Source organism: Nelumbo nucifera, chromosome 2 (assembly GCF_055504915.1).
Source record: "Nelumbo nucifera cultivar China Antique chromosome 2, China Antique-T2T, whole genome shotgun sequence".
NCBI classification, from domain to species: domain Eukaryota; kingdom Viridiplantae; phylum Streptophyta; class Magnoliopsida; order Proteales; family Nelumbonaceae; genus Nelumbo; species Nelumbo nucifera.
This window is the reverse complement of record NC_142650.1, coordinates 78,045,576-78,066,071: the sequence shown is the minus strand read 5'-3', so window position 1 is coordinate 78,066,071 and position 20,496 is coordinate 78,045,576. Positions and strand designations below refer to the sequence as shown.

The 20,496-nt window shown below is 41.2% G+C and overlaps 1 protein-coding gene across 1 annotated transcript in view; it reads right to left on the bottom strand.

Moving 5' to 3' along the window:
• The window catches only part of LOC104589665 (putative apyrase 6), an 87,652-nt gene extending 70,870 nt beyond the window's left edge, over nt 1-16,782 (bottom strand). The window contains exon 1 of the mRNA XM_010248059.3: nt 15,908-16,782. Coding sequence (XP_010246361.1) covers nt 15,908-16,520 — 613 coding nt within the window. The 5' untranslated portion in view covers nt 16,521-16,782. The remainder of the gene's footprint in view (nt 1-15,907) is intronic.
• Between the last annotated feature and the right edge of the window lie 3,714 nt (nt 16,783-20,496).

Genomic DNA, 20,496 nt, shown 5'->3' with positions numbered 1-20,496 from the left:
AAGGAGTGGTGGGGGACATATAGTTGTTAGTCGTGGTGGCTCAGATTTTGGTTGTACCAAATTGGTTCTGGACAAGGAGCTTCTGAAAGTAGGGGCAAACTCTTAGTTGATTAAGTGTTAATTGGAAAGCTAGGTGTTGATCTGGGATGTAGGAGGAAGGAGCTAAAGATTTGCAAGTCAATTGCTTTGGATTCGAAGGCAAAATCTTTGAACGAAACTCTTATTGTTCACGTCGATAAGGTTTTCCTGCATCTTAAAGATGGTATCGTTGGGGCTAGGCCAACTAATAAACTTAAAAAAAAAAAATTACAAAAGAAGGAGAATCAAATCCAAAGGGCAAAGATCTGATTTTCAAGGAGAGGATGGCCAGGGTTTGAAGGTTCTGGAAAGGAAGTCGAACCCTTCGGTGATCCTTCTAGAAGAGGAAGCATATAAAAGTGGAGGGTTGGAGGATTCTAGGACAGAAGATAAGGAGGAGAAAGAGGTGGCATCAAAGGGGGAAGAGGTGAAGCAAGGAAGCTTGGATCTAAAGAAGCTTGTTGATAGAAAGTAGAGGTTGGCATTTGGCAAATCTTTGGGATTATTCTTTTTGGGAGGTGAGGCTTTCGCTAGAAGGGCTTTTGAGGAGTTTGAGAGGAAGAGGAAGGAAGAGATTTTTTCAAAATCCTTAAAAGGGAAAGGGGGAGAAATTTGGAACGAGGAAGGAGACGAAGATTTTTAGGTTGATGAGGAATAATTGTCCAAGTCAGGGATTTTTTTGGGCAATTTTTCTGGTAAGTTGGACGATTTCATGTGGGGTTCGGGTTCCTATTGTTGCTCAATTTGTGTCTGTTTTGTCTTGTGTGTAGGTAAGTTGTTTTTGGAGATTGGTGCCTTCTTGACACCAATGGAGGTTGTACCAATTTGAGATCTCTCTTATACACTAATGTACATTGATGTACATTGGAGAGGATTGTTGGAAGTTTTTGAAGAGTTCTATGAGAGAGGCAAATTTAATTCGGGAGCAAATGAAACTTTTGTTGCCTTGATTCCTAGAAAGAAAGACGCTCTCCAACCAAAGGATTTCAGACCTATAAGCCTGGTGGGAAGCATGTATAAGGTCATCTCTAAGGTCCTAGCCATAAGATTAAAAAAGATTCTCCCATCTATAATCTCACTGTATCAAGGGGCCTTTGTAGAAGGAAGACAAGTTGTAGATCAAATACTTATTGCCAATGAATGTGTTGAGGTGAAGAGGAGGAGAAAGGAAAAGGGGCTGGTTTGCAAATTGGATCTTGAGAAGGCATATGCCATGGTGGACTGGGACTTTTTACTAGAGGTTCTCAAGCATAGAGGGTTTGGAGAGAGATGGTGCAGATGGGTAAAGGGTTGCATATCTTAATGTCATTTCTCAATACTGGTGAATGGTGTAGCTAGGGATTTATTCCTTGCAAGGCAAGGAGATCCATTGTCACCATTCCTCTTTACTCTAGTAGCTGATGTTCTGAGTGCCATGGTTTCGAGGGTTGATGCTAACAATTTGATAAGAGGTTGGAGCATTAGTAGGGAGGAGGTGGTGATCACACACTTACAATTTGCAAATGACATCATCTTGTTTCATGAAGGGGGCTAGGGATGTCAACGGGTTGGGTTTGGCACGGGTTGCCTCAACCTTAACCCGACCCTACAGTGCCTCAACCCAAACCCGACCTGACCTGACCTATAGCATTTCAGTTGTATTTTTTTAACACGTTTTGAAGACCTAAAATCCATTTAGGAAATTGTTTTATAGAATCTAAGATGTCACTTTTCCCATTTAAAAAAAGAAAAAAGAAAAAAATCAACACCAACATGTAAATAAATCTTAAACTTTAAAGCTAGAGTTAGAAGTCAAAAAGTTACAAAAATACTTTGTATATATGCACCCTGAATTTCTACGCAAATCAAGATCGAGGGAAGGAAGTCTTCGAATCACTTACTCAAACCCATTGTTGAATCCTACTCAACGGAATATGGAGGTACTTATGGCAAAACGGGCCTATTTGGTCTTTCACAATAAAGTGATAGATGGAATAACCAAATTCCAATTGAAATGAAATCTTTAGGAGGAATCAATGAAACGACATCAATTCAAATCCTGGATCTTCGAACTGAGAGAGATATTGAGAGAGATCAAGAATTCTCACTATTTCTTAGATCTATGATCTATATCATACTCTTTTTAGTATAATTTTTTATCCTTGCTCTATGGATATAAATTATTGTAATAATATAATGATTGAAATTTTGCTATGTTAGAATGTTAGAATGAAGTCTCTTTGTATGAGTGTTCGGCTGATAAGAGTTCTTATTAGCCCATACTTAAGTTTAAGTTATCTTGTAACTGGGCCTGTGTTAATGGGCCTAAGCCTGTTTAATGTTTTAAGTTAACTGGGTGTCCCATCACTAATCAGGGGCATTCCAGTAATTACTTGTATCATTGTACTACATTCAAATATAAATAATAGCATGGTCGACTGGGCAGTTCAGTTCGACATTCACTGCATACCAGTGGTGTTCTTCTCCTCTCCTCTACTTCGAGTACAGCTCTCAAGCTCACATGGTATCAGAGCACTAGCTTCTCTTTGGTTTCAGTCGGCACACCAGCTTCTACTCTCTTCTTTTGCTGTTCTTTCCATCTTCTTTCTTCTTTTCTGGGTTGCTGAAAAAACTAGGGTTGTAAGAGAACAAAGCAAATTCGAACCTAGGGTTTCCCTGGTTGTAGGACTGAAGGGAGGTAAGGCCCAGAAGTGGATGTCCTACTAGGTTCCTTTTTCAGCAAATAGTAGCTATTTGGCTACTAAGAGAGGTCTGTATAGGACAGACCTAGTTGAGGACTGATTAGAGCAGTCCTAGCCCTAGCCGAAAGGGGGAGAGCTTCTCCACAACTGCAGCTTCAAAGCCCCAGCAAAACCAGCATAGCACAGTGGTAAACAGCTCCAAGTTCAGGTTGGTTATCAGTCCGGAACCTCTCACCACTGCTGTACCCGAACTGCTTCAGCTCAAGTGAAGATTACCTAGGGAGCTGCCAGCTCCAGATTGTCCAGCACTGTGAACACTTCGGCGAGCTCTAAACCTACTCTAAGACTGAAGTCGGCATGTCCTCACTATTCGGAGAAGTTTCCTCCAGAGATAACAGACCTGCCGCAAGGTTCTCTAACCTGGAAAACCCTAATCTGCACAGTTTACAGATTACAAATGTGTTGCTGGATGAATATAACTTCAGAGAGTGGTCCGTCTCAGCAAGGCTGTTCATTACTTCTCGTGATCTAACAGGCTATCTGGATGGAGACAAGAAAGAACCTGAAGTTGGCAGTCCTGAGCATGTCGTGTGGCGTAAGGAGAATGCCACAGTCATGTCTTGGTTGCTGGCCTCCATGACTCCTCAGGTGGCTAGAACTGTTCATCATTTCCCCACAACCGCTAAGATTTGGGAGAAAGTATCCAAGACCTACGGCCAGAAAAAGAACAATGCTAGAATCTACAGATTGAACCAAGATATTTCAGCTCTAAGGCAAGGAGACATGTCCGTGGCAACATATTTTGCAACCCTGGAAGGCCTTTCGGAAGAGCTTGATCATCACTTGATATTGGATTGGAAAAATGCCAGGGACAAGGAGAGACATGACAAGCAAATTGAAGAGAGCAAAGCCAAGTTTCTGGCTGGCCTAGACCCAGTATATGAGGGTATAAGGTCACAAATTCTAGGGAGAGATGAATTACCGGAGCTTCACCATGTCTATTACCTGGTGAGGAATGAAGAAGTCAAGAGATGGGAGATGCAAGTTGACTCCCAGACACAGTCAACTGAACTATCTGGAGAACATTCAGCCCTAGTCTCCACTAAGGGAAATAGATATCCAGACAAGAAGTCCCTCAAGTGTATCCATTGTGGTGGTGAAAAACACACAAAGGAGAAATGTTGGGTCTTGTATCCTCATCTGAAGCCAGCTGCTTTGAGAAAGGACAAAAGACAACATAAGGGTCACACAGCAAGTGGGAATCTTGCCACCAACAATAGTAGTGACAACTCACAAAGTACTCCGACAGTGTCCTCTTCCTCCACAGGGCAGGCTGCCGACTCCTCTGGACCAAGTACTTTGGGCTTCACGGCTAGTGAGGTAGAGATTCTTAGCCGGGCATTAACCTGTCTAAAGAACAATTCTTTAGCTTCCACCTCTCTTGCCAGATCAGGTACAGTCTCTACCTTTAGTGCAACTAGTTCCATTGATTCCACCTCTTGGGTGATTGATTCCGGAGCAACTGACCATATGACACATATGTCCTCCTTATTCTCTTCATATCATTTGTTGTCTGGCCAGGATAAGATGAGAGTGGCTGATGGGTCTCTCTCCACCATCTCTGGAAAGGGGGTGGTTGACCTAAGCAAGGACCTCTCTCTTAAATCAGTCCTACATGTTCCTAGTCTTACCTCAAATCTTTTGTCTGTTTCAAAGCTTACAAAAAAATTTGAACTGCAGTATAACCTTTTTTCCTACTCATTGTGTCTTCCAGGACAGATTGACGAGGAGAACGATTGGGAGTGGTCATGAGTATGGGGGCCTCTACTATTTTGATGCGGACATCGGCTCAGCCCTACAAGCTTCTGCTACTACTAGTCCGGAAAGTGTGGAGTCAATAGCTAGGCTGCACCTATGGCATGCTAGGCTAGGTCATGTGCCTTTCTCTTCTTTAGCAATGTTGTTTCCCGAATTGTTTAAGGGAATTCCAAGTCAGAGTTTAATTTGTGATGTGTGTCAAATGTCAAAACAATGTAGAACAGTGTATCCAACTTCTAGTAATGAAATTTGAGCTCATTTTGAGTTGGTTCATTCTGATGTTTGGGGACCTCCACCCATTATTTCCATTGATGGCTTCTGTTACTTTATCAGTTTTATTGACCATTATTCTCGGTGCACATGGATTTATCTGTTAAAAGGACGAGATGAAGTACCACGGATAACTATGGCTTTTTGCAAGATGATTGAAACACAATTTGACAAGAAGATTAAGCAATTCCGATCAGACAATGCGGCTGAATACTTTGAAAGATCCCTGAACTCATTCATGGAAGATGCAGGCATGTTACACCAATCATCCTGTGCTAACACCCCTCAGCAAAATGGGGTTGTTGAGCGCAAGAACAGGCACCTATTGGAGACAGCTCGAGCCCTACTATTCCAGCACAAAGTGCCCAAGCAATATTGGTCTCAAGCTATACTCACTGCATCATACCTGATAAATCAGATGCCAAAGAAAACCAAGCTGGATCCCAAGGCTACAAAGGGAATATTTTTCAGGTACTCTCCTACACAAAAGGGGTACAAGTGTTATGATCCTGTCTCCAAAAAAAAAGTATGTCACCAGAGATGTAGTCTTTTTTGAGTCTCAACCCTATTTCCAGTCTTCTCAGAATCCTCTTCAGGGGGAGACTAGTGGGTTGGAAGAGGATTCTCATTCTCCCATCTTTTTTGTTCCCTTTTCATCACCTTCCACTACTCCTAGCTGTGACATTCCGGGTCAACCTAGTGAGGCTCCCACTGTGCCAGTTACTTCTCCTGATACAGCAGATGCTCCTGAAGGTTCTAGTAGGCAAGAGAAAGAGATACTTACATACAACAAAAGGAAGAAGGGCCCTCAACCTCATGATTGCAACCAGTTGAACTCAGATCAATCTGTCTCTGCAATCCAAGGTAATTCTGACTCACACACTTCGGATTTGGAACTTCCTATTGCTCTCCGTAAACCTGTTCGTTCTTGTACCACCCGGCATCCCATAGCTGATTTTGTTTCTTACTCACACTTATCTCCTGCCTATCACTCCTTTGTGTATGTTCTTTCCTCTGTATGTGTCCCTTCTAGGTACTCAGAGGCGGCACCTGATCCAAGGTGGAAAGAAGCTATGAATGAAGAGATATAAAAGCCCTAATGAAAGCAAGAACATGGGAATTAGTGGACCTGCCAGAGGGGAAAGGCACTGTTGGGTGCAAGTGGGTATTCATAGTAAAGCACAGGGAAGATGGGCCAATCGAGAGGTACAAGGCCAGACTTGTGGCAAAGGGATTTACACAAAAGGAAAGAATTGACTACAAAGAAACCTTTGCCCCAGTAGCAAAGCTCAACACAATCTGGGTTCTACTATCACTAGCAGCAAATTTCTCTTGGGAACTCCATCAGCTGGATGTGAAGAATGCCATCCTAAATGGTGATCTTCATGAAGAGGTATTCATGGAACCTCCACCAGGCTATGATGTTGGAAAGAAGGGGTGTAAACTAAGGAAAGCATTATATGGTTTGAAGCAGTCTCCCTGGGCATGGTTCGAGAGACTTTGTATGGCCATGAAGAAAGTGGGGTACACTCAGAGCAGTGCAGATCATACATTGTTTACAAGGAGACAGGATGACAAACTTACGGCACTCATTGTTTATGTGGATGATATGGTGATTACCGGAAATGACTTGGAAGAGATGAAGAGGCTGAAGGAGTTCTTAGCTTCAAATTTGATATCAAAGACCTGGGAAATCTGAGATATTTTCTTGGGATTGAAGTTACTAGATCAAGAGAAGGAATCTACATATGTCAGCAGAAATATGTGCTAGATCTCCTAGAGGAAACAGGCATGATGGGGTGCAGGCCAGCAGACACTCCAATAGAACCGAACCATGGACTACAAGAATCAATGGGTGAGGAATACTGTGATAAAGAGAAGTACAAAAAATTGGTAGGAAAGCTGATATACTTATCCCTTACTCGGCCAGACATTGCCTATGCAGTGCATGTTGTCAGTCAATTCATGCACTCACCAAAGATCCCTCATATGAGAGCAGTGGAAAGAATTCTCAAGTACTTGAAGACTTGCCCAGGGAAAGGAATTCTATTCAGAAAAAACAGCAGACTTGAAATTGAAGCCTACACTGATGCAGATTGGGTTGGGTCTGTTGGAGACAGAAAATCAACCTCAAGTTATTGTACATTCTTGGGAGGAAACCTGGTCACATGGCGCAATAAGAAGCAGAATGTAGTGGCTAGATCAAGTGTAGAAGCAAAATACCGAGCTATGGCACACGGGGTTGCTGAACTCTTATGGCTTAAAACTCTTCTTAATGAGCTTGGTATTAAAGCTGAGGGTCCTCTTAGACTGTATTGTGATAATAAAGTTGCTATCAACATTACCAACAATCCCGTGTAGCATGACAGGACAAAACATATTGAAATTGATCGACACTTTGTCAGAGAGAGAATTGTCTCGGGAGAACTCTGTGTGCCTTATACTCCATCTGAGATGCAAATTGCAGATGTATTGACTAAAGGGCTGGCAGCAACAAAGTTCAGGGACATACTTGGCAAGCTAAACATGATTGATATCCATGCTTAGCTTGAGGGGGAGTGTTAGAATATTAGAATGAAGTCTCTTTGTACGAGTGTTCGGCTTATTAGAGTTCTTATTAGCCCATACTTAAGTTTAAGTTATCCTGTAACTGGGCCTGTGTTAATGGGCCTAAGCTTGTTTAATGTTTTAAGTTAATTGGATGTCCCATCACTAATCAGGGGCATTCCAGTAATTACTTGTATTATTGTACTACATTCAAATATAAATAATAGCATGGTCGACTGGGTAGTTCAGTTCGACATTCACAGCACACCAGTGGTGTTCTCCTCTCCTCTACTTCGAGTACTACTCTCAAGTTCACATCCTATTTTGTATTTATATGAATATCTTTGTTAATAATTGTTTGTTCAGTGGCTTCAACAGTTCGAACCAGAAGAAAGTGAAGGATAAGAGCAAAAGAAGAAGAACAAACCAGTCGAACTTGGTAGCCTAAACCCTACCAGTCGACCATAATATGGATTAGGGGTTTAATTAAGTACAATGACTAAACTACCCCCACTTAAGTATGAGACAAAAAGTCTAATTAGAACTGCCACATAAGCACATAACTTAAACAGACTGAAAAGACTAATCTACCCCTCATTCGGCTAATTCTAACACTCCCCCTCAAGCTAAAGAATATATGTCATAATCCCAGCTTGTTACATATATAGTTCACTCTCCCTGAGTTTAAACCTTTTGTAAACAAATCTGCACACTGATCACCTAAGCCCACATGTTCTGTGCTTTTCTCTCCAGTAAGAACTTTCTCCCTCACAAAGTGGCAATCAATCTCTATGTGCTTTGTTCTCTCATGAAAAACAGGATTAGATGAGATGTGAATTGCAGCTTGATTATCATAATACAATCTCATAGGTCTGTCCATTGAGAAATAATTTCTTGTAGGAGGTTTCTCAGCCATACTAATTCACATGTAGTGTGTGTCATGACTCTGTATTCGGCTTCAGCACTACTCCTTGCCACAATGGTCTACTTCTTACTCTTCCATGTGACTAGATTGCCTACAAGGAATGTGCAATAACCTGTAGTAGATCTTCTATCCGACACTGAGCCTGCCCAATCTGCATCTATATACCCAACTACCTCAAGTCTTCTTCCTGGTTTGTACAATAACCCATGGCCTGGAGCTCCCTTCAGGTACCTTACAATTCTAAGAACTACATCTCAGTGAGGTATCTGAGGATTCTACATAAATTGGCTCACCACGCTAACTGCGAAGGAGATGCCTAGTCTTGTGATAGTCATATAGTTCAGCTTCCCCACTAACCGTTTGTATCTTCCAAGATCATCAAATATTTCACCTGTATCACTGCTCCACTTAGCATTTGGTTCAATGGGAGTTTCGGCCGGTTTCGCACCTAACAGTCCTATTTCATCCAACAGATCAAGGACATAATTTCTTTGGCACAGATTTACACCTTGTTTTGATCTGGCAATTTCTATACCCAAGAAGTACTTCAACTTCCCAAGGTTTTTTGTTTGAAAATGTTCTTGCAGGAAGGCCTTTAGTTTATCAATCCCCAATTTGTCACTGCCAATTATGACAATGTCATCCACATAGACTAAAATAAAATCTTTCCGACTTTTGAATCATAGCTAAACACTGAATGGTCAACCCGACATTGTTTCATTCCAAAATTCTTCACCACTTCACTAGACTTTCCAAACCAAGCACGAGGAGATTGTTTCAACCCATAAATTGCCTTTTTCAGTCTACACACCTTACCATCCTCCCCCTAAGCAACAAACCCAGGTGGTTGCTCCATATATACCTCCTCCATGAGGTCACCATGAAGGAAGGCATTTTTAATGTCAAAATGAAACAAGGGCCAATTATACATAACTGCTAGGGAAATTAAGACACGGATTGAGCTAATCTTTGCCACTGGAGAGAAGGTTTCCATATAGTCCACCCCATACAACTGAGAATAACCTTTAACAACAAGTCAGGCCTTCAAACGCTCCACACTGCCATCCAACAAGTATTTAACAGTATACACCCATTTACAACCCACAACATGCTTACCTAGAGGAAGAGTAGTGAGTTCCCATGTGTGAGTATGCTAAAGAGCAGAGAGTTCCTCCTCCATTGCTTGACGCCACCCAGGTGAAGTAAGGGCTTCCTGAATATCCTTAGGTATAGAGATAGATGACAATAGAGAAACAAACTGGCGATGTTGAGCGGAAAAGTGAGAGACAAACAAAATTAGAAATGGGATGTAGGGTACAACTACGTTTACCTTTCCGTAAAGCAATGGGAAGATCAAGCTCGAAAGATTCTGGGACAGGAGCAACAAGATCCGTAGACAAGGTAGAAGTCGGAGGAGGTGCCGGTGTCTATCGACGAGTATACACGTACCGGAAGAGGGAGAGGAAGCGAAGGTGGAGATAACGAAACTTCAAGTCCCCAGAAGAACAGAACGGACTCGAAAAAAATGACATTAGGACAGACATAGAACTTCCAAATAATGAGATTGTAACACTTATACCCTTTCTTGGTCCGAGAGTAGCCAAGAAAGATACACTTAATAGAACATGCATCCAACTTGTCTAACCCAGGACTTAGATTATGAACAAAGCACACATAGCCAAAGACCCGGGGTGTTAATGGAAAGGGAGACAATGTGGGGAACAAAATAGAAAAAGGAGACCGACTATGAAGGACGAAGGAGGGCATCCGATTAACAAGGAAACAAGCAGTAAGCACAACGTCACTCCAAAATCGTTTAGGAACACTCATATGATGAAGAATAGACCGAGTAGTTTCAAGGAGATGACAGTTCTTTCGTTCAACCGCCCCATTTTGCTGAAGGGTGGATGCACATGAAGTTTGATGAATGATGCCATGTTGTTCTAAATACTGTTGAAAAGAAGTGAAAAAGTATTCACGACCATTATCTGAACGAAAACTTTGATTGGAATGAAGGGATGGGATATCCATCACATGAACGCCCAAGTCTTACGGAATGGATAGGGTGAATTTCAAAAATTTCTCCCATCTTTGCAGGGAATCGAATTCCCTGTATTTAGAAAAACATATTTCAATGATCAATCTTGAATCAAGAACCAAACCAGATCTGAACCAAAAGGAGTAGGAGGGAGGATATACCTGATACAGAGAAGCAATATCTCCCAACGGAGGTATTCATGCCCAATGAAGGATCCAAAATCTGCTCCCACTGAATATGGCGCAGTGTAGGATGGAGCAGAATCAGCAATGTTCTTCCAAAAGAACTTGACCCTTCACAAGAATCAACTGGATGGCTTGTGAGGACAGCTCCAACCAATCTTTTCCCAAAAGATTGGAATCAATATCGGATCTTGATTTCTCCCAAGAACTGGAGATCGAACTGAAGGTGATGGCAACGGCAGGAAAGAGGCGGCAAGAGAGAATTCGCAGGGTGCAGAAATCACTCTTGTTGTGATTTTCAGCGCTGAAGAAAATTGAACATCAATCACTAACTCTTTCGCCCCTTTCTTTCTTTCATAATCTTAAAGGGATCAGCTCCTAATCCCATTAGGAGTTGCTAATCCAAATCATATTTGGATTAGAAGTCCCTTTAAGTGATAAGGGATAACCCTTATCTTATCTGCAGATCAGATCAGCCATCTCCTAATCTAATTAGGAGGCTTCCAGATCTAAATCTCATTTAGATCTTGGACTCTCTAAGTGGATAGGGTCTAGGCCCAACCCTATCAGTTGATCCATATCAGAATTCGCCCATTTTTAATTGACTGATCAAATCAGCCCAATTCGAAATGGGCTTAAGGCCCATTTACGGTTATGTACTCACTTAGCCTTCCAAACTGCTGCCCAGTTGGGCTTCCTTGTATGACGTAGGACCCAAACATTGATCTACACATTAGCCACATGGGTTCAGCCCAGCCTATGTTACAAGGCCTGGCCGAATACACTGTTATGGACAGTGCACCCCCTGAAACCCATCTTATGGGCTCTATGGGCCCAACACTTGCCCTAAGTGGTCACTAGGCCAACCCACCTTGTAACACCCAGGGACTTGTGGGCAGATGCAAGATTAGCCCATCAGGTATTATCCTCAATGGTCTTACACTTAACCTCTCAGCCCATAATGATCAAACACTGCCCGACAAGGGAGGACCTCTCCCTCGACTGCAAGGAACAGTGTTGCACTCTCCGCTTACATGGATCCCGGGAATTAAAACCTTTTGCAAATCATTTCGAAACCATAACATATATATATATACTTTATATAAATATATTTTGCAAAACAAAATCTCAACAATTGAAATCAGCTGCCAGCAGTCTTGGTTTCCATCAGAGAGAGTGCATCCCCGATCATTACCTTTGTCCGACAAAGGGGCTTATCCTGTCACTATGATCACCCACTCAGATGAATTCTCGAACTGTCCCAACATACCCAGGTTTTGACCCCCACTAAGGATCTCACTGATTGGTACATCAAAGACAGCCCAATCCGACACCTAGTGTAGTATCATAATCGAGTCTAGGGCTTATGTGGAGAGCCACTAGAGTTGTTGTATTGTAGTCAATGTGGGAGGAAAAAAATAATAGGATCTTCAAACGTAGTTGTAGATCCAAGGAAGAGGTTGTGGAAGGAGTAACCACTAAGGTTATCCATTGGTTGAAATCTTGTGATCTTTTTAAGGACTTCTCAGCTGAAGACATTTATAGAAAATGGGGTACTATGGCAGCTACAACTTCTTTCAAAGCTGTGGTACAGGAAGTTTGGTCCCCACCAATACAACAAAGGGTAAAACTGAACTTTGATGGAAGCTCTATAGGTAATTCGGGTCCATTTGGTATAGGAGGTGTCTTCAGTGATAACAAAGGCAAGATAATGGCTCTGCATTCAGGTCAGTTGGAATTGGACACTGCTTAAGAGCGGAAATCTTGGCACTATATCAAAGAGTAAAACTGGCCAAACAATTGGGGCTACAGGAGATTGAGATAGAGGGGGATTCCAAATTGGTAACGGGTGGAACTAGAACTTTAAAATTGAGTTGTTTGAACAAATTTTGATGCTATGAATCTTCTAACTTCACAATATTGTAAATAATGTCTCAAAATTGTTTTGTGATTAACATGGGACTGCAGCTCATCAAACACTTCTTCTTAAGTTGCAACGAGTCCATCAACTCAGACTACTACAAATAGAATATTATCACTCTTTAGATACAGAGTCCTTACTTTACTATGATATCTTCCTAAGATATGAGTCATTGTTTCTAGAGATTATTGATAGCAACTGAATCAACTACATGATCAACATTGTTAGACTAACTATCTCTAATCAAATGTCATAAGTTGGGCAAATAATCCCTGCCATAGATGATGAAAATACAAATTTATGTATGAATATCTTCCTAAAGCTCTACAGCATAAATAAATACATGCAACTTTCTCAAGGGTTTTAAGGCAATGAGAAATTGACAATATATAGAAGAAATACAATGTTCCTTTCACACAGGAAAGGAAAAGGCAAGAACAAAACCACTATCATTTGGGAAATGAGTATTCAGTACCAATAGGAGAATATGATAGGTTTTACCTTAATTAGATGCAATTTATCAAGACAAGAGGAAACTAATAAAAGTCATTTGGAAATCCATAAGCTGTGAGCAAAAAATCTCCAACCCCCCCCCCCCCCACTTGAATCTCCACTTATCTAGGAGACCTTAATGTTAGATAGTGTATGCCCTTACCTCCAATCAGAATGATGTACCTTATGACATTTAATGTAAATGAATAAAGTACATATTTGATTCATGTTATTATGGTGTGTTTCTGTGTAATACCCTTAAATTGGACACATATGAGACTCGTGTTAGTTTAGAATCTTCACAGTCGTTGGATAGATCTAAGAGATTTATCCTACCAAGGCTGACACTGATGTGCCGCCAAGTTGGTTGGGGTGGCTTGTCTCAGCTGCCAGGGGGAGACTTGAGGTACATGCAGTGTGTGTTTTCTTAAACCCTGAACCGAACCAAAATTCCAGTATTGCCCTAGACCTTGGAGATAGATAGGCAAAACTGGAATGTTACACCTGACCCCTAGACTCGATTATGATACTACACTAGGTGTCGGATTGGGCTGTCTTTGATATGCCAATCAGTGAGATCCTTAAAGGGGGTCAAAACCTAAGTATGTTGGGACAGTCCGAGAATTCATCTGAGTGGGTGATCATATTGACAGGATCAGCCCCTTTGTCGAACAAAGTGAATGATCAAGGATGCACTCTCTCTGATGGAAACCAAAGCTGCCGGCAGCCGATTTCAACCGTTGAAATTTGTTTTGCAAAATATATTTATATATATATATATATTATATATATATTATGGTTTCAAAATGTTTGCAAAAGGTTTTAATTCCTGGGATCCATATGAGTAGAGAGTGCAGCATTGTTCCTTGCAGCCGAGGGAGAGGTCCTCTCTTGTTGGGCAGTGTTTGATCATTATGGGCTGAGAGGTTAAGTGTAAGACCATTGAGGGTAATACCTGATGGGCTAATTTTGCATCTGCCCACAGTCCATGGGTTTTATAAGGTGGCTTAACCCAGGGACCATTTAGTGTAAATGTTGGGCCCATTAAAAGCCCATGGTGATGAACTCAAGGGTTCACTGTTTCCTACAGTGAATTCGGCCAGGCCTTGTAACAGAGGCTGGGCTGAACCCATGTGGCTGATGTATAGATCAATGTTTGGGTCCCACGCCATACAAGGATACCCAACTGGGCAACAGTTTGGAGGTTAAGTGAGCACATGGACTTAATGGGCCTAAAGCCCAAATCGAACTGATTTAATTTGATTAATTAAAGAAGGGTGGTTCTGGGATTTAGATCAGTAGATAGGATAAGGGATTGTCCCTATCCACTCAGAGAGTCCAGATCCAAATAGAGATTTGGATCAGGAAACTCCTAATCAGATTAGGAGGGCTGATCTTTATCTGTAGATAAGATAAGGGATTATCCTTATCTCTTAAAAAGAGTCCAGATCCAAATGCAAGATTTGGATTAGGAAACTCCTAATGGGATTAGGAGAATCTCTCTTTAAGGCTATAAATAGAGGAGGAGGGCGAACCCTACAACACCCCAATCAGATTACTGATTCAAGAGAGAAGACAGCTCCAGTTAGACTGACGCCATCTTCTGCTCTTGCCTCTTTCTATTGCTGCCGCCATATCCAGTTCGATCTCCACCTGTAGGAGCGATCAAGAAATGTTCTTGATATCAGTTTTTTGTAAAAAAACTTATCTGAAGTCATGCTCACTCACCCTCCATCGAATTCTTGCTGAAGAGTTCGGTTCTTGCTGAAAAACCACCTGCTGATTCTGCTCCACCCTACGCTGTGTCATCTTCAGTGGGAGCAGTCTTTGGCGTTTTCCATGGACGTGAACACTTTTGTTGGGAGAGAGAAATTTTTTAAATTTCGCCCAACCTACCTGCAGGCTTCGGACATACATATGATGGATCTCTCATCCCTTCACTTAAAATAGTTTTCAGCATTAAAGACATGTCAAGTTGCCTAAAGCACTGTTAAACTGTGCCTTGGCTACTTTGATCTCATGTTAAATCTCAAATACAAAGTTACAACAGCCCCACTTTGTGGTTTGTACCTTGCAGGAATTTAAACCACTCATCTGATCATCTCACTAATTCATGATTTGCTAACTTTTGAAACTCTTGTCTACTTCCGCCAAGACTTCAGTAATTCCTTGAAAAGAAACAATTTCAAGGATTCAAGCCTGATAAACTATAATTATCAAAGATGCCAAACTGTGCTGCCAGAAAAGGGAGCCTAGCTGACTCCACTCTGAACCCAAGTCCCAGAATCAAGAGTGCAAGCACTGACGCAGAATAGGAGTGTGGAAGCACAAACTCATTTTCATGAAGTAGTACCATTATGATATATCAATCAAGTTTAGTTTCTTTTCAGGCATTCCTTTTTGTATATCTATTATGTATCAAGAACATAAGGTTCTACTGTTCCTAATCTATTCTTTTTGTATATCTATTATGTATCAAATTTTGGATTTATATATACAGAACTAGTTTAGCCCATCATTGACTGAATTCTAGTAACCCAGTCAATAGTCAATTTGAATTATAGTGGTTCCCAATGAAAGTCTGCATGAAGATGATATCAGTTTGTTAATCAGTTCATGGCTCTAACCCTTACAATTAACTCCACAGATGTAGGTTGAACTCCATGACTAGCTTCAACACTAAAACAAACATGGTTCAGGCTTATTAGTCCAAATCAAATTGATTCAAAGTGATAACTGTAACTTATTAAGTTCTTTATATGGTAAAGATAATTGAAATTTTTCTAGCAATTTAATTCTACGTATAGTCGGATTATCCACCATTAAAGATATTAGCAACTATAAGCCGGTGCCTAATTCACTTAATCCTGATGGTAACTATAGCAATAACGAGCATGCAGTTTCTTCTCTACATGAGAAGGGAAATTAAAAAAAAAAAAAAAAAGAGAGGAACACCTGTAATTACAGACGCCCATTCGTCTTTGAACAAAAACCCGGAAGATCGCAGAACCAGCCTGCAAGACTCCAAGATCGCTTTCCTTACATCCATGTCGAGCCTTCCCAAATCTCCGGTACCCATCAACCTCACCTTCGTTTTCTTCCACTCCGACTTCGGAACCCTCGCCTTCGCAAACTCCACAAGACTCAAAATTGAACTCCCAGCTCTACCAGGATCATCTCTGAATTCCGACAACCCCGGGCGAACCTTCATCGAATTGGAACCCTTCCCATCGTATCCAACAAACGGAATCCTCCCCTCATTAAGAAACTCAAATACGTGGATTGTCGATCCAGTGCTACCGGCATTGATGATCACTCCAAAGCCCTTGGGTCTCCATTCGTCAAATTTCGACGACTTATGGATTCCCCTAGCAATTGCAAACAGGTAAAACAAAAACGGAACTATTAAGACAGCTGCAAGGAGAACCCACCATCTATCCCGCGGTTGAGATGGTTTTGGATTCGGCGAAGCGAAAGAAGAGAAGGAATGCATTCGAGGGTGGAGCTGTGTTCTGTGAGGAGGAATATAGGCAGAAGAAGCTCTAGATTGGAGGTTGGAGAAATCCATGGCGATGAAGACGAGAAGCAGAGATCAAACATGTGGAAATCTGGATCAGAATCAGAAATATTTGGTTCTCATTTCAGGAGAAGATTAATCAAGCTCTTAAGTCTTTCTCCATTCAAAATGGTTCGATTTATTTTCTTTTTGTGAAGTTTGTCCATTGGAAAAAAAAATGGCAACGAAGCCACTGGGTTTTCTCAATCAACCGTTCTGCTCTGGATCTTTGGGTGATGGTAGCAGTCAGTTTTTTGGAACTCGAACTTCAAGACGACCAGAAGTCGGTTGCCTTATAACGAACCAAACGCTACCCCAGCTGATCCGGTTCGGGTCTGCTAGATACCAATTTCGTGGATCCGTAACTATCCAAAAGAAATAAAGAATGCGTCACCTGTTCTAAAATCTGATTTGGGGAAAACTATGGCTGTTTGGGAAAAACATCTTTGGGCTGTTTGGGAGCTTCCTCCACCCTCCCGCGTGGCCAGTTTCTTTCAGAGTTTGGATCACCTTCCAACACTCTACCAACCTGACATCACACACATGATGTGTCCCATTTTTATGGTGGGTCTTAAGTCTCATAATGAGATGTGTGGTGTTAGATCCTGTTGGCAGGGTGTTGGAACATGTAATGTTGGTAGGAGATCCCAACTCGCTTCTTCCCTCCCCCCACCCCTCCTTTCTATGTCACAAGAGAGACCCATAACAAGTAGGAGTAACACTTTTCCCCTTTTATGTGGAGGACGTTTGGGACCAATGCATTTCACGATCGTTCCATTTCACAAGTGGGCCATGATTTACAAATGATTAGTTTTATCTGTTTTTTTTTTTTTTTTGAGAAACAAAAAAAAAAACAAAACAAGTGTAAATAAGAGGTGGTTAGGCTAGGTGGGGATGGTTTCCTTGAAGGACAAAAGAAGACTAGGAGTAGAGAATCAACCGGGAAGGCTAAAGCAAGAAATGAGAATGATGAGACAACTGAATAGGGAATCCAATGATTGAGTGAATCAATGCTCGAATTAATAGTCTTCGTTATGGGGAGGATCCCCATTTATAAGAAGGGATCCCGAGGTCCCAAAAGGAAGGAGCCGAAAGTGCTCGATTCCTAACGGGAAAGAGAATGTTGGATTTGCTGTCGGTCATTAATACTAGGGTTTCGCCACATGTCTTATGAGATCTCTCAAAGGTTGATTTTCCTTTCACCCGAGAATTTTCATAATCCATGTGTACTACTTCCTTTCACATCCTACTTAACCGACGTGGTGTCAGTGACATCATTGTGTAGCGAGCGGCCTTTTTATTGAGCCTACGTGGCGCTTTATCATGTGTGCAATTTAAAATTGCACATGCAATCGATACTTAAGTTTGGTTCTCAATGACTCGCAGCTCTGTAATACTTTAGAGTTTATTGCAAGACCGCGCTCCTCCAAAGTTCATTGTAGAACCGTGTGTGTTTGAGGTTTATTGCAAAGTTGTGCACGTCCAAGGTTCATCGCAGAAACACGTGCGTATAAAATTCATCATGGATTTAATTGAAACCTGTTTTGGGCTCGTACTAGGCACAAATCCATCGTGAACATGCAACTTACCGTGTATTCATTACAAGCGTGTGATGCATTATAAGTTCAACGCAGGTGACCGATGAACTACAAACTAACCGCAAGCATCCGTATGGTATCAATTTAGTGTCTTCTGTACTCTGAAGGACTGAGTAAGCATTATGTACCTACAACAGGATATAGGTTGATTGGACGTTTAAAGTGATTTGGCTTAATATTATAATATATTTATAATGACAATTGTTTGCAATCTCAAAAAGTGGTCAGCTTTTTCAAATTCCAATGTGCCATGTCACCAAGATGATTCAGGATCGCTAAGGTGATTCAAGAAATGAAAATTTAACGTTTCAAGAAACCCCTCTTTTCTCAAATCTCAAAACTAATTATTACAAAAACGTTTTCTTAAAAAACAGGACTACTAATTGCCGTTTTTTTATTGATTCCATTTATTTGCTGATGTGGCATGCATGACACATCAGCAGAAACAGAACGGTCGTGAAACACTCTGGTCCCAAGCAACCTGTTGTTGCATTTGTATATTCCCATTCCATCGATATGTAAATGTAACACTCTGGTCCCAAGCAACCTGTTGTTGCATTTGTGTATTCCCATTCCATCGATATGTAAATGTAACCTAAAGCACAATGGAAGGACTAGTTAGATCAACGTTAAGGCATTCCATGGTGTTGCAAATGAGTCAGGGGTTTAACTTCATTAACGCACACTCGACCTCAGTACTCAGTAGATTGAGTAAAATTTCCCAATGATAAATTGTTTATTTGTCAATTATGTAAGCCATGAAGGGCTTATATGAGTTATCCTAGTAAACCGTTGAAAAAGCAAAAAGTATTGAACCATCAAACTTTTGGCTTTTGAGGCTGCTATCACAATTCTGCCACCTAGTGGAATCGAGATTCAATCACCAAACCAGGTTGAATCATAGATTGTATTGGCATAATGGCTTTAATTAGATCAACAAGGTGTTCTCAGGAGGATGAACTACCAATTCCTACCAATACTAGCTTGAACAATGGCAAGTGAGAACAACAGTGGTGGTGAGCAATAGTGGTGAAAGATTAGAGGTGTCGGAGGTGAGACACAAGAGGGACGTAAGTGGTGAGAGAGGCAAGATTCACCTGTGAGTAAGAATAGAGCGATGAAGTGGTAATGGTGATGAGCGGCAGTGGTGAGTGATGAGAAGCATGAGAGAGAGAGAAGCATGAGAAAGGCAAGAGATACCTGCGGCTACGGCTAACCTGTTGATTATAGTGGCAGTGGTGATAAGTAGGAGTAACGGGAGTGAGAAATGATGAGCATGGAACGAGATCAGGGAAACGACAAAGAGAGTGGAAAACGAAGGGGGCAGGTAGGAGGTTTTGTCACTTTTGGAGGCAAACAATAAGCAAATCTGAAAAGAAAATTAATTTTTTAAATAATACATTTGAATTTTTAACTATTCCGCTGTTAATTGTGTGGGATTGTAAACATTTCAAATAGTTCAGGCTGTTTGCCCTGCCCCAAACAACCAAAGTTTCCCCTTATTTTGGGTTGAGACCACACGAATAAATGCTTATTTGCATTTGGGAAATAAGCCCAAATAAGTGTTTATTCTTGAAGAGCAACTACAAAGGTTTTTGGGGAAGGCAAGAAACATATGGTTTGTATCCTAGAAGGGAAGAAAGTATAGGTTGGAAGGGAGTTGTGAATTAAATTTAGGCTTATCGACTTGAGATAGAGGATGAAAAACTAAGGTTTCAAAAGTAGAATATGGAATTAAGGAAAATAGAAGGATGTTGAAATCTTTAGTGCCCAAAATATACTAAAAATGGAGATGGAGATGGAGAAAGGTTCTCAAGAGAAGAGGATTGTATAACAAGGAATATGATTCGAAATTGTAAAGTTGTGGCAAAAGTTGTGATGGAAAAACTAAGGATTAAGTTAGTGAGACAAGATCAGTTATGGAAGTGGTAGATGAGAGTGTGGGGATGACATCTGTGGAAACAGAGGATGGTCTAATCGTGATCGAACAGTGGCGCATGTCCTACAATGAACTTGAAGTGAATGGAGAAAGCTCCGCAATAAATATGTTAGGACTTTCTTTCAACCTCTAGAAAGCTATAGTCATTAAAAGGATTGTTCAAAATCTAGGAGGAATCATGGAAAGTTTAGACTTGTAGGACCTACGAGCGGTGAAGGTGAAGATAGTGGGGGTACAACTAGAAAACATCCCTAGGTTAGTGCAAATCTTCTCTAACAGTCTATGGAGGAGGGTGTGGCTGCTAATGGATGTTGAATTGGCAATGTGGGAAGCTAGTTCCAAGGAAGGAAACGATGATGATTGATGAGCTTTCAATCTCAAGTAAACACGGAGGAAAGGGAGTGGTTGAAGGTGGAAGAGTAAGTGTTAACCTTGCATTGGAAGCTCAACA